Source organism: Carassius gibelio, chromosome B8, assembly GCF_023724105.1.
Source record: "Carassius gibelio isolate Cgi1373 ecotype wild population from Czech Republic chromosome B8, carGib1.2-hapl.c, whole genome shotgun sequence".
NCBI classification, from domain to species: Eukaryota; Metazoa; Chordata; class Actinopteri; order Cypriniformes; family Cyprinidae; genus Carassius; species Carassius gibelio.
In genome coordinates, this window is record NC_068403.1 from 26043045 (window position 1) to 26055570 (window position 12526).

Genomic DNA, 12526 nt, shown 5'->3' on the forward strand with positions numbered 1-12526 from the left:
AGAAAATTCATAGCTAGAGACATTTTCACCAATACGCTACAGAATGAATTCAAAGGCAGGGACAATCAATGGTAGTGACCAAAACATTTCCAAAACTAAAAATTGTGTAATTCTATAAATCTACGGAATGAAATAATCAGAAATAACCAGAATCGTCTATTGGTGCAGACTGTATTGGGACAATCATTGCAACATTAATGTATCCCCTAAAAATGTATATTCTGTCATCATTTACTCATCCGTATGACTTACATAACACAAAAGGAGGAATTATGAATTTATTATATATAAAATTTTAGTGTTTTTCTTCTGTAAAAAATTATAAATTTGATCTGGAGCATTCAAGTCACTGTGGACACTATTTGAGCCAAATTTTAGTCATTATTCCCTGAACATCCGGACACCCAAAGTGGATACTATAGGGAGATTAAATTAAGGAGAGATGCTGAGAAGTCAATCTGCCTTTTGATTCATATCTTTTCAACTGGCTGATCCAGTTCTCAAAAAAAAAAAAAAAAAAAAAAAATATCTGCATGAATCATTCACAAATCAGATCTGGTTCTCAAGTTCCTCTCCCTGACTCAAATCACAGATTAGGTTATGATAATTAAGTCTCTTCATCATAAGAAGTGATCATATGACTTTAGAATATAGTTATGAATCATTGTTATGGTGCTCTGTGTTGTACTCCATTCATTGTAATTCATTGAAAAAAAAAAGGACATTCCTCAAAATTTCTCCTTTTTGTGTTCCACAAGATCAGGTTTGGAACAATATTATGGTATAACATGATGAGAGAAAGTATCCCTTAAGATGAGGAGCTGTACGTTTAAAATGATTTAAACAGGACAGTCCAGATCATCATCTACTCCCTCTTCAAAAGATATTTGGAAGAATGTTGGCAACCAAACCACTTTTTGGTGACCACTGACTTCCACTGAATGGAAAAAGGCATTTCTCAAAATGTTCCGCAAATGAAAAAGTCATACAGGTTTGTATCATGAGAGTGAGTAAATGACAGCATTTTATTATTTTTTGGCAAAATGACTAATGAATTAATGGTTATTTCGCCCGAAAATGATAATTAGGCTGTGTTTTACTCACCCCTGAGGGATCCTAGGTGTATATGACTTTCTTCTTTCAGACAAATCCAGTCGGAGTTAAATTAATTACATTTTCTGTGGGGGGTGAGTGAACAAAGGCCTCCTGTGGTGACTCAACGTGTTTTTGTAAGAAAAATATCCATATTCAAAATGTGATAATCACTTTAATCTATCGACTGGATTTGTCTGGAAGAAGAAAGTCATATACACCTAGGATGCCTCGGGGGTGAGTAAAACACAGCCTTACTTTCATTTTTGGGTGAACTAGCCCTTTAAGCATTAATTTACACAAGACGGCTACACAATAAAGCACATTCTACAACAGTATAAACCACAGAAATAGAGTACTATTGACTGATACCACCAACAGTCAACGTCTACGACAGCTACTACCACTGACAAACACAAACCTTGTTCCCAAAAACATTTGTCTTTTGTGATCCCACTTCCATTTAGTTTTGATGTGTATTTCTAAAAGCTGCCCCTATGAGCATCGAAAGCCATGGAAACAAGGAGGTTACAGAAAACACAATGACTGAACTGAGATCAGAGCAGAGACGTGATGTAAGTCTTACCTTCAGGATGAAGGAAATGGTTGGCATTAAATTGAGGATTAATAGAGCAGCGCACTAAGATTAGTTCAAACAGTGATGACATCCTAACACACTGCAGAGATTATCGGTGTAAAATGTGCTTTTGTTTGCAAATATATACTCAATAGCACTCATGAGGCAGGATGCAATGTTTGGCAAAAACTGTGCAATAAATGGGAGATGCCACTAAACCTAAAGCTTAACAAAAAAAGCTTTAACATCTGTGCTACTGAACACCTACTTGTGCATGATGAATTGAAAATCATTACCATTTTATTGCCCATCAGTCTCCTCCAAACTGCCAACACGTTATTCACCAAAGTCATAATGCAGGAGTCTACTGATATGTCAGTGAGCTGTTAGAAATGTGCAATATACGCTAACGTTCAAAAGTGTACAGTCAGATTTTTATTTGTTTTTAAAAAGATTCTTAAAAGAAAAAAAAAAAAAAATAGCTCACCAGGACTGCATTTATTTGATAAATATCATTACAATTTAAAATCTTTCAATTTTAATATATTTAGAAATGTAATTTGAAGATTTTCTTTATTTATTTTCAAAAAATCTTGCTGTAGTTTAATGAAAGTGAAGGGGAAATCTTCTGTAAAGTCACTGCATTTGAATGTGCCACATACAAAAAACAGATTAGGACACATCTGTTCCCATCTATGCTTTTATTTAATATCCTTTTCAGAAGCTTCACTGTCGCATAAAAATAGAAAGAATTTGGCGCTCGATAACATACAGAAAAATGGATAAAACCATGGCATTCCAGTAGAGAGACTTTTTTGTTGTTGTTGTCGTTTTCTCCTGATATGGGCTCTAATTCACACTACAACACAAGACCGACTTGGCCTCACCACTAGGGGCATATCTATGAGTAACACGAGCACTACAGTCAGATTGCATAGGTTAGCCACATTAAAACAAGCAAAGAAAAAAAAAAAGAAATGAAGGATTTGATAACACTGAAAACATTCAATCTCATGACACTTTATAACTACGAAATGGTGGCTTATATGTATGAATTTGTACAATTGCATCTTTACATTATCAATAATTTGCTCACGTCCCAATGATGGTTAGATGTAGGTTGGTCCCTCACACTTATGATTTTTTTCCAAAAATTGCGTGTTTACGCCAGGTACAAATTAGATAGCTTGTAAAATAGTTATTTTTTCTCATGAGATCAGGTAGAAATATTACAGAACTATGGCCTACCGATGCAACATTTGCACAAGCTTCGAACAAAACAATGACTCAAAATAAAACTATGCTCTTAGCATTTAACAACAACACAATGTATAAGCAGTTACATCGCACAAGAAATGATTCCGTTTTATTAAAGCTTCCACAAATCTAATTATGAAACATCATACAGTACATACATAGTACAGAAAGACATATTGAGCTCTATATGGTTTTATATTTGATATGTGATGATAAATATGCCTTTGCAGAGATTTGTCAAGAGTCAGTGTCTACATGTCAAACAAAATCAGCTTTAGGATAGTGATAGACTGACATATAAAGTCAATATTTCACTTTTTTTTTTTATATTTATCATAATCCGACAACTACACCCGTGCAGCCGATTAACAAAAAGAAAAAAAAGAAAAAGTGAACTTGACGGATAATAAGTTATTGTCAGATTTCCATTCAGAGGCATATGGAGATTTAATTTTTAGTAATGTACAATACTGTGTGTTTAATTTTGTCATTAGATTATATTACAGGATTATAGGTATTCACATTAGCATTATAAAGCCCAGCTTTCTAGAAATTTCATTTTGTCAATGCATTTCTAGCACTTTTCCATAACACTTCAATTCATTTGCGATTATTAAAAAACTGATTCTTCTTTAGTTCGGATGATCTTCAGGGATGCGTTTCCCATAAAACATCTGAATTTGCAGATTTACTACAACAGTACGATACACGATGAACTAGCTAGCTGCAACTGTTTCGTAAAACAGTAGTAACATGTTCATTTCTCTGTTGTATGATCCATTTTTGTTAAAGGACTGTCGTTAATAATAATGCTAATGATTGTGTAGTTAAAGTTCATTAACTTAAAACAACAGTAATCAAATCTTTTTTTAAATCACATTTACATGCAGTATCTTATTGTCGCACGCTTCGTAATTTTTCAGAACGAACATGGCAGCTGATGACTATTCGACTATTTTGTTTCCAGTTTTGCTTTATCTGATTAAGAGCTGTAGTTGCAACCACAAAAGTTTACAATGCAGTTTCAGGAAACTAGCAACCATAGTTGGCTAACGATACTTTTGGGAAACACACTCCAGTTGTGAACCAATCTGAACACAAAAGAACTGATTCAGTTGAACAAATAATTTACAGATCAGAATCCCATTACTCAAAATAGATAAAGTACCAGTTAAACATAACTAGGAGAAATTATATTCGATGTTGCAATATCCATGACTTTTCCAAACCAACTTTACACTTTGCCAAATCTGTATTGTGTATATAATTATTTTCCGGCAGTAACTCAAGAATGAGTCATTGGTTCATTTGAATCTCTTATTTCTGGTAAACGTTCAGTGGTAGACAAGACCTCAGGAAGAGAAGTCCTTCATAGGCTCAGTCGAAAAACAGTTAACTTATAAACACAAATCTGCTATTAATTGAAATCTTAATTGGTTAAGATTTAAAATAGAGGTTCGTATTCGAGGAGGTAATGACTAAAAATAAACAATGCCTTGAATGCTGCCTAAGGGCACAGCTCATGAGGTTTTGGAACAGCTTATATTTACATTTATCATTTCAAGCTTGACAGATGAAATGCTATTGAACTCTGAATCTTTTCAAAACCGCAGAACTCTGATAGTCGCTATCTGTCTGTATATTCAAGTTTATCCAAACCAGCCTTCACATGACAGGCCCGGAGGCAGAACGTGACAAGAAAACCTACATACAGATAAATATTCAGATTACATTTATCTTGAGAATAATGCATGTATACAGGTTCGCAGTTTGTACATTCATTCTGTACTATCACAGCCTAATTTACCCTCAATATGAGTTTTGTTTTCTTTTGATCTACATAGTGCATTTACCCTTTATGTGTCTTTACATAACTGGATTGAAATGATAAATATTAAATGTTTCCCATGGGGGAAGCACATGGCACAATTATTGTCAGACATCGCAAAAAGCAAAGAAAAAGAAGCATGGGGTATAAATGGACAGGTAAAAGAAGAAATGAATGAAGCAGAAGAGACCGAATGACTGAAAAAATAAATGATGGGATGAAATGATGAATACAGCTGTGGCAGATTCTAACAAACACCTCAACAGGTGTTTATTTACAGCAGTTCATATGTTTGATTGGTGATGATAATTACTAATTACTTAATTAATAATATGGGTGCTAAAATATTAACTTTACAACTTTCAAGGACCAACACATAAGTATGTGAGCACTAACACTTACAGCTAGGCTCCATTTCTGTTTTAACGGCATATGCGTTTTAAGGTAGCCATTAGCTTTTTGAGTACTTTGGTTTGTTGACATAAATAATCACTGGTTGCCATGTTTTACATCCCAAAGCATGAAATATATAAATCAATGATAGAGTGATGAGAATGTTTATGGATCAGCAGAAGAGAGACATACAGCAAATGTGAAAAGAATGTCAAAGGGAACTGTGCGTAAAGATGGACAGGGTTTATGGGACTACTTCAGACTGAGGTTTGTAAGCTCTCGCTGTATTTGTAAGAATTGCACACTGCCCTCTCCCTGACTCTCTATTCATCTGCCTCTCTCTACAAGTCGATGAGTTGGTCCACCAGCAGAAGGGAGCGTGCCAGCGAGGGCAGACTGGTCTCAGAACTGCCACTGTTGCTGCGCGAGTGACCACCTAGAACATCCCGGAGAGAGGCAGAGAGAGAGAGAGAGAGAGGGAGAGGGAGAGAGGTGAGCAATGAGAAGTGTGAGAGAGAATGAGGATGAAAAGAAGATGTTGATGGAGGGTGAGTGAGGGATGAGGGGTGAGAAAAGAAAGGAAAAGAGGAAGGAGAAAAAGCAAAAACCAGATGAACAGCAGGAAAGAGAAAGCATAAAATGCTAAAAGATAACGGAGCAGCATCAAAGTAAGGATTATGTGTGGGAATAGCAGAATATTTTAAAGAGCATGGCAAGAAAGAAAAAAAAGCCCCAAATAGTCTTAAGGGTAAATTGTGTTCGCAATAATGTTTGCAGTAATTAATGCTACTTTAAGGTCATAGTTCATATTTTAAAGAATAGATTATTTTTGTTGTGCATGACTCCCACTTACTTGAATATTTTATGGATAAAAAGCCAAGTCGTACTTCAGCCCAAAATTAAAAGAAAATAAATTCTATTACACTTTTTTTTTGCCCCCATTTTTCATGAGCTGAACTCAAAGACTTTATCTATGTACACAAAAGACCAATTTCTCTCAAATATTGTTCAAAAATCTGTCTAAATCAGTGTTAGTGAGCAATTCTCTTTTGTTGAGATAATCCATCCATCTCACAGGTGTAGCATATCAAGATGGTGATTAGACAGCAGGATTATTACACAGGTGTGCCTTAGGCTGGCCACAATAAAAGTCCACTCTAAAATGTGTAGTTTTACTGTATTGGGTGGTCCGGGGGGAGGTGTCTGAAAACCAGTCAGTATCTGGTGTGACCACCATTTGCCTCATGCAGTGTAACACATCTCCTTCAGAAAGAGTTGATCAGGTTTTTGAATGTGGCCTGTGGGATGTTGGTCCACTCCTCTTCAATGGCTGTGTAAGTTTCTGGATATTGGCAGGAACTGGAACGTTCTGTCGTATACGCCAATCCAGAGCATCCCAAACATGCTCAATGGGTGACATGTCTGGTGAGTATGCTGCCAATGCAAGAACATGATGTTTTCAGCTTCCAGGAAGTGTGTACAGATCCTTGCAACATGGGGCCATCGGATGTGAGCATTTGCGTCACGACGACGATCTGCAGTCAGGCTGAGACCCCAGTGAAGACGACGAGCATGCAGATGAGCCTCTCTGAGACGGTTTCTGACAGTTTGTGCAGAAATTCTTTGGTTATGCAAACCGATTGTTGCAGCAGCTGTCCGTGTGGCTGGTCTCAGAAGATCTTGGAGATGAAGATGCTGGATGTGGAGGTCCTGGGCCGGTGTGGTTACACGTGGTCTGCGGTGGTAAGGCTGGTTGGATGTACTGCCAAACTCTCTGAAATGCCTTTGGAGACGGCTTATGGTAGAGAAATTAACAGTCAATTTATGGGCAACAGCTCTGGTGGACATTCCTGCAGTCAGCATGCCAATTGCACGCTCCCTCAAAACTTGCGACATCTGTGGCATTGTGCTGTGTGATAAAACTGCACATTTTAGAGTGGCCTTTTATTTTGGCCAGCCTAAGACACACCTGTGCAATAATCATGCTGTCTTATCAGCATCTTCATATGTCACTTCTGTGAGATGGATGGATTATCTCAGCAAAGGAGAAGTGCTCATCAACACAGATTTAGACAGATTTGAACAATATTTGAGAGAAATAGGCCTTTTGTGTACACAGAAAAAGTCTTAGATCTTTGAGGTCAGCTCATGAAAAATGGGAGCAAAAACAAAAGTGTTGCTGGGTTTATAATTTTTTTTTCAGTGTATTTAACATAAAATAAAATATGTATACATATATTTTCTCACTGCCAATTTTGATCACTTGAATGCATCTTGGCTGATTTAGGGCCCTATTTTAACAATCTAAACACAAAGTGTAAAGCACACGGCGCAGGTGAACTCAGGGCGTGTCCAAATCCTCTTTTGCTATTATAACGACAGAAAAACAATGTGTGCGCCAGAGCACATTTTTGGAATGGGTTGTCCCTATTCTCTTAATAAGTAATGGGCGTAACGTTCAAGAAACCAATCAGAGTGTCTAATTAAACATCTAAAATATGATCCAGACATGTTATTTATAAGACAGAGTGAAATCAGTTTGTGTTGCAAAACAAGTGTTTCCTAATCTGTTTCACTACTCAAATCCAGGTTTAATAATGTCAAAGACACCAGTGGGGAAATTAGATGCATGTGCTCTCTTCCAGAAACTTTTGCTGTTTTCTGAACTCCCTTACCTTGGCTGGAGCTGTTGGAGAGAAGCACTGGAATTGGGTCAAAGTGGTTACTTGAGCTTTGGTCCCCAGTCTCAGAGGACTGGAAGCCTGAGAGAGCCTGGTGAACCGAATCAGAGGCTGCAGGAAGAGGTTAATGCCACAGCAGACAGGCAGAGAGAAAACAAAAGACAAAGAGATTAGGATGAAAGTATGAGAAAGAGGGAAAATTAAGTGATGAATATAAATAAGCAAGAGCAGGTGGGTAACTTAAGTAACGTTCTAAATGAGCGTCAAGACTTTCAGAAACATGGAGTGCTTCAAGACCTATTCCGAGAGCATAAACCATCAATTTGGCTCAGCATGTTGGCAAATTTCATTTATTTGCTCAAAATCTAAAACCTTTTCTTGAATAAAACTGTTTTCTATTTCACAGGCTGATTAAAACTGGTTTCCATTTCTGCTGCTGTGTTTTGAAACCCATTATGAAATCTCGTTGGTTGAAATCACCCATGAGTTTTTAGCACCATGATATGCAGTTGTCCTATATCAGAGCTGGAGTAAATGCCTCAATGACACAAAACACAATGTGTTTTGACGCAATGTGTAAAATAAACCTTGCATAGCTATTAATGTTATCTCCAGACGAGCGAATAAGCCAAATATACAAAAAGAAATCTCACTTAAATTATGACGTGTTACATAAACCACATGCAATGAGGTGAGTGTGCATATGTTTCTTACCCTGGTGGAACTGCCCAGTGCTCAAAGCAGTAATAGTAAACTGGTCCATAGATGGTTTAGAGAGAGATGAGGGGGATGAGGCCAGTATTAGACCCCCAGAGGAGGGGTGGGAGAGAAGCGGCCCGTCCAAAAGAGAATCCTGTCCAACCAAAGGTTCTGGAGGACACAGGGCAATTGTGAAGTGCAGATATTAATGACAGAGAACAGAAAGATGAGTTACAAGAGAAATAGATTATTGAGAATAGAGAGAGTGCTGAACAAAAGGACATCCACAAAGTTCAGATGCGACAGATAAAGACAGATAAAGGGCAATGCAAAGGGAATATGAAGAGAAAGGATGAGGAGAAAGTGACAGTGAGAACTAAGAGAGAAGCTCTGCAGTAGAAGTGAAAAAAGCCCACAATACTCTCCGAAAGCGTGATTTTACATGAAGTTGTGTTCTGAATGTGCCAAATAGACAAAAATATTTGCTGTAGTCTTCATTTTTTGGTCAGCACTCTCTTTCAAGTCAGCTACTGTCATAGTGGAGCAACAGTTTAGTAAAAAGACACTGCACAAACTCATGAAATGTTAATGTGTTTAGAGCAATTCATCTGAAATCTGTTTTATTTTTTTTCCCCAAATTGTTTTATTACCCCAAATTCTGCATTAATAAATTTGAATAATCAAAAAGGGTTTTTAAATTGCATTCGCAAACTTTACCAATTCAATAATTTTAGTGCCCTATGATTTTATTTTATTTTTTTCTCTAGAAGTTATGTTATCTGTTGCATTTTTGTCTGGATTCAGTGTTTTATGATTGAACACTTTACATTTTTTACACAAAGTGTTGAAAAACAGAGGTTTACAGTTTACATTAAAACATTGACATAAAATTGTGTGATATTCCTTAAAAACAATGTTTTATTAACTGTATTATAAACTGTACTATAATTACATTTTAATATTATATATGCATATATAAAGACCCTTGCGTGTGTATGTGATGATAGTTTTAACCAAATGTTCTCATACAGTACTTGTGTCTATGTAGTAGACAAAACCATAACACTCGTTCACTCTGACACACGCAGAACATGCAGACTTCATGTCTGCATAAATAGCAGTCATTGTATGGTTTCATATTGACAGACACTAGTCCATATCACATGTGTACAGCCTTATTTATTCATCCATCTTTTACCAAATGCATTATTCAGTAAAAATAACTACTGTATATTCCAGCCAAAAATAATGGCTACTAAATAAATGCTACCAAGTTTCAAAATCATTTTTGGGGGCCAGGATGATATCAGTGAAAATATCTATTTATGCATGCAAACGAAACAAATAACTACCAAGTAAAGCCAACTGGCCCACAATATATACACACTGGGATGTAGTTGGCTGTTTGGTCCCCAGGTGGCTCTACTGATAAAATAATCAGACAAAATAACAGTCCAACTTGGAATGCATGCATCAATTTCAGGAAAGATGACTCAGCACTTTGTGGCTTTTAAAGAAATATTCTGTAGGTCATCACCCTAGTGTGAGCAATAATGTGCCATTGGTTAAATCTTTTTGCTGCCAACATAATCAAGTACTCATCATTTAACCAAACCCCTCCACATGTTCTCATCAACAAGCGATGACAAGTTATATCACTGCTAGGTAAGATCATGTGCTAATTGATCAGAACCGATCAGCTTGTTTTCATCAGTGGACAGACTTTCTGCTGTTATTGATTCTCTTTTTTAAGAACACTATGGGGCATAAAGGACTTGCTGTATCCTGGCACCTAGAAAGCTTAGTAAATCTAATTACTGATGAAAAGGCAGGAAATAGGCCAAAGCAATCTCAATAAAATGATATGCCTTATTCAGTGATCACTAACCTGTGATCTATCAAGCACCATGCGACAACTCACTCTGCTTCAGTAGTGGTCTGCACTGAAATGCAATACTTGGAGTATAGGATTTGTTTAAAACCATAACCATGTACAGGAAACATTCTAACAGTTATGCCGCCTACTTATTTTACTACTATAGAGGTTCATAACTAGAAGCAATTATGTCATCCAGACCACCTTGCAGATTTTCCCAGCCTAATGTCAGCAGATTCAGTGCTTCAGCGAGCCGCTGTATGATAAAGAATAGAATCACATTTACAGAACTGCTGACCTAGTAGTGCAGCTGACCCAGGATCAGTCTGTAGTGGATCCAGACCAGGGATCAGAGAATCCATCTCAGCTGCAGAAATATAAAAAGACAATGGGCAAATATGATGCTTTGTGCAGCAAAGGTACAGGTGAGAGAAATGACCACTGTGACATCAATTCACACCATGCATGAAGTAGCACTCTCTAAACCTGATCTTTTATATATACAGATGAAGCCCGTTTACAACAACTCTACAGGTGGAGAGATGAGACCGCTGTGAGGTTGTAAGTACAGGACAGACAAGAAGGAGTAGGCATTAAAAGGGATGATTAGGGACGTCCAGGAGTTCCAGGTGTTACTCTGAGCTGAACTGAGAAAACAATCAACATTAAAAGACCAACGGAGACCAATGAAGGCCAATGACGCTATTTATCAGTTGGGGGGTCATAGCCAAAAATAAAAACAACAACACTAAAAAGACAAGCGGCTGGTTACCATGAATACAGTCTGCAGGGCTGAAGGGGTCATTCAAGAGAAGGTCAGGGAGAATCAGGGAGGAAGAGGGCTCTGGAGACTTCAAACCCTCAATCAACTTCTCTACTCCATGAGAGAACAGGAGACAGTGAGAAGGAAAGAGAAAAGAAAGAACATACAGTAAGGAGGAAAGGAAAGAGCAAGAAAATTATAAGGCAGAGGAGAAAGTGAGGACAGGACAGAACACAGGGAGGAGAAGAGAATAGATGGTGAGGAGGGAACAGTGGGGAGAGGAGAAGAGAGGATAAGTAAAGAATCAGTGAGGAAAAGTTAAGGGAGATGAGATAGTGAGGAGAGTAAGGGAGACAGTGAGGAGAAGAGAATAAACAGTGAGGAGGAGAGGAGAGGAGACAGTGAGAAGAAGAAAGACAAACTATTCGTGTTTAGGTTATGTATTATATAATGGTTTATTTCTTATTCATGTAATGGACAAAGCTTTGGAAATACTGTGCAAGTCATGGCAATAAAGCTCATATGAATTCGAAAACAGACAGTAAGGAAGAGAGGACAGTAGAGAAGAGGAGAGGAGACAGTGATGAGAGTAAAGGAGACAATAAGAAGAAAATAGTGAGGAGGAGAGGAGAGGAGAGTAGACAGTGGAGAGAGTAAAGGAGACCGTGAGAAAAATAAAATGGTAAGGAGGATAGAAAACAGTGAGGACAGCAAAGGAGACAATAAGAAAATAGACAGTGAGAAGGAGAGGAGAAGAGACAGTGAGTAGAGTAAATGAGAAGTAAATAGAGAGTAAGGAGGAGAGGAGAGGAGACAATGAGGAGAGTAAAGGAGACAATGAAGAGACAGGAATGAAACTGTAATGACATGGTGAAGAAAACAGGAGATGACAGACAGTGAGGAGAGGAGACAGAGGAAAGGATACCATGAAAAGAAGTAGAAAAGACAGAAGAAGAGAGCAGAATGAGAACGGGAGACAATAAAGAGAGGAGTAGAGACACAAGAAGACGCAAAGAGACCGTAAGGAGGGGAGACAGTGAGGAGAGAGGAGAGGAGGGAAACACGAGAAATGATAAAGGAGAGGAGCGGAGGCAGTAAAGAGAAGAGGAGCGGAGACAGTAAAGAGAAGAGGAGCGGAGACAGTAAAGAGAAGAGGAGCGGAGGCAGTTAAGAGTAGAGGAGCGGAGGCAGTTAAGAGAAGAGGAGCGGAGGCAGTTAAGAGAAGAGGAGCGGAGGCAGTAAAGAGAAGAGGAGCGGAGGCAGTTAAGAGAAGAGGAGCGGAGGCAGTTAAGAGAAGAGGAGCGGAGGCAGTTAAGAGTAGAGGAGCGGAGACAGTAAAGAGAAGAGGAGCGGAGACAGT

The 12526-nt window shown here is 37.9% G+C and overlaps 1 protein-coding gene across 9 annotated transcripts in view; it reads right to left on the minus strand.

Moving 5' to 3' along the window:
- aak1a (AP2 associated kinase 1a) overlaps window positions 1–12526 on the minus strand; it is a 51741-nt gene that overhangs the window by 2553 nt on the left and 36662 nt on the right. Inside the window, exons 15-19 of one of the 9 annotated variants that reach the window (XM_052563635.1) lie at window positions 11176–11277; window positions 10702–10770; window positions 8543–8698; window positions 7823–7939; window positions 2352–5583 (exon numbers count right to left, since the gene is read on the minus strand). The exons of 1 other annotated variant lie outside the window; for it this stretch is intronic. In XM_052563635.1, coding sequence (XP_052419595.1) covers window positions 5489–5583; window positions 7823–7939; window positions 8543–8698; window positions 10702–10770; window positions 11176–11277 — 539 coding nt within the window. In that variant the 3' untranslated portion in view covers window positions 2352–5488. Of the gene's footprint in view, window positions 1–2351; window positions 5584–7822; window positions 7940–8542; window positions 8699–10701; window positions 10771–11175; window positions 11278–12526 lie in introns of those variants that run through there. 7 more of the 9 variants (XM_052563627.1, XM_052563628.1, XM_052563629.1 and 4 more) reach the window with 7 other exon arrangements.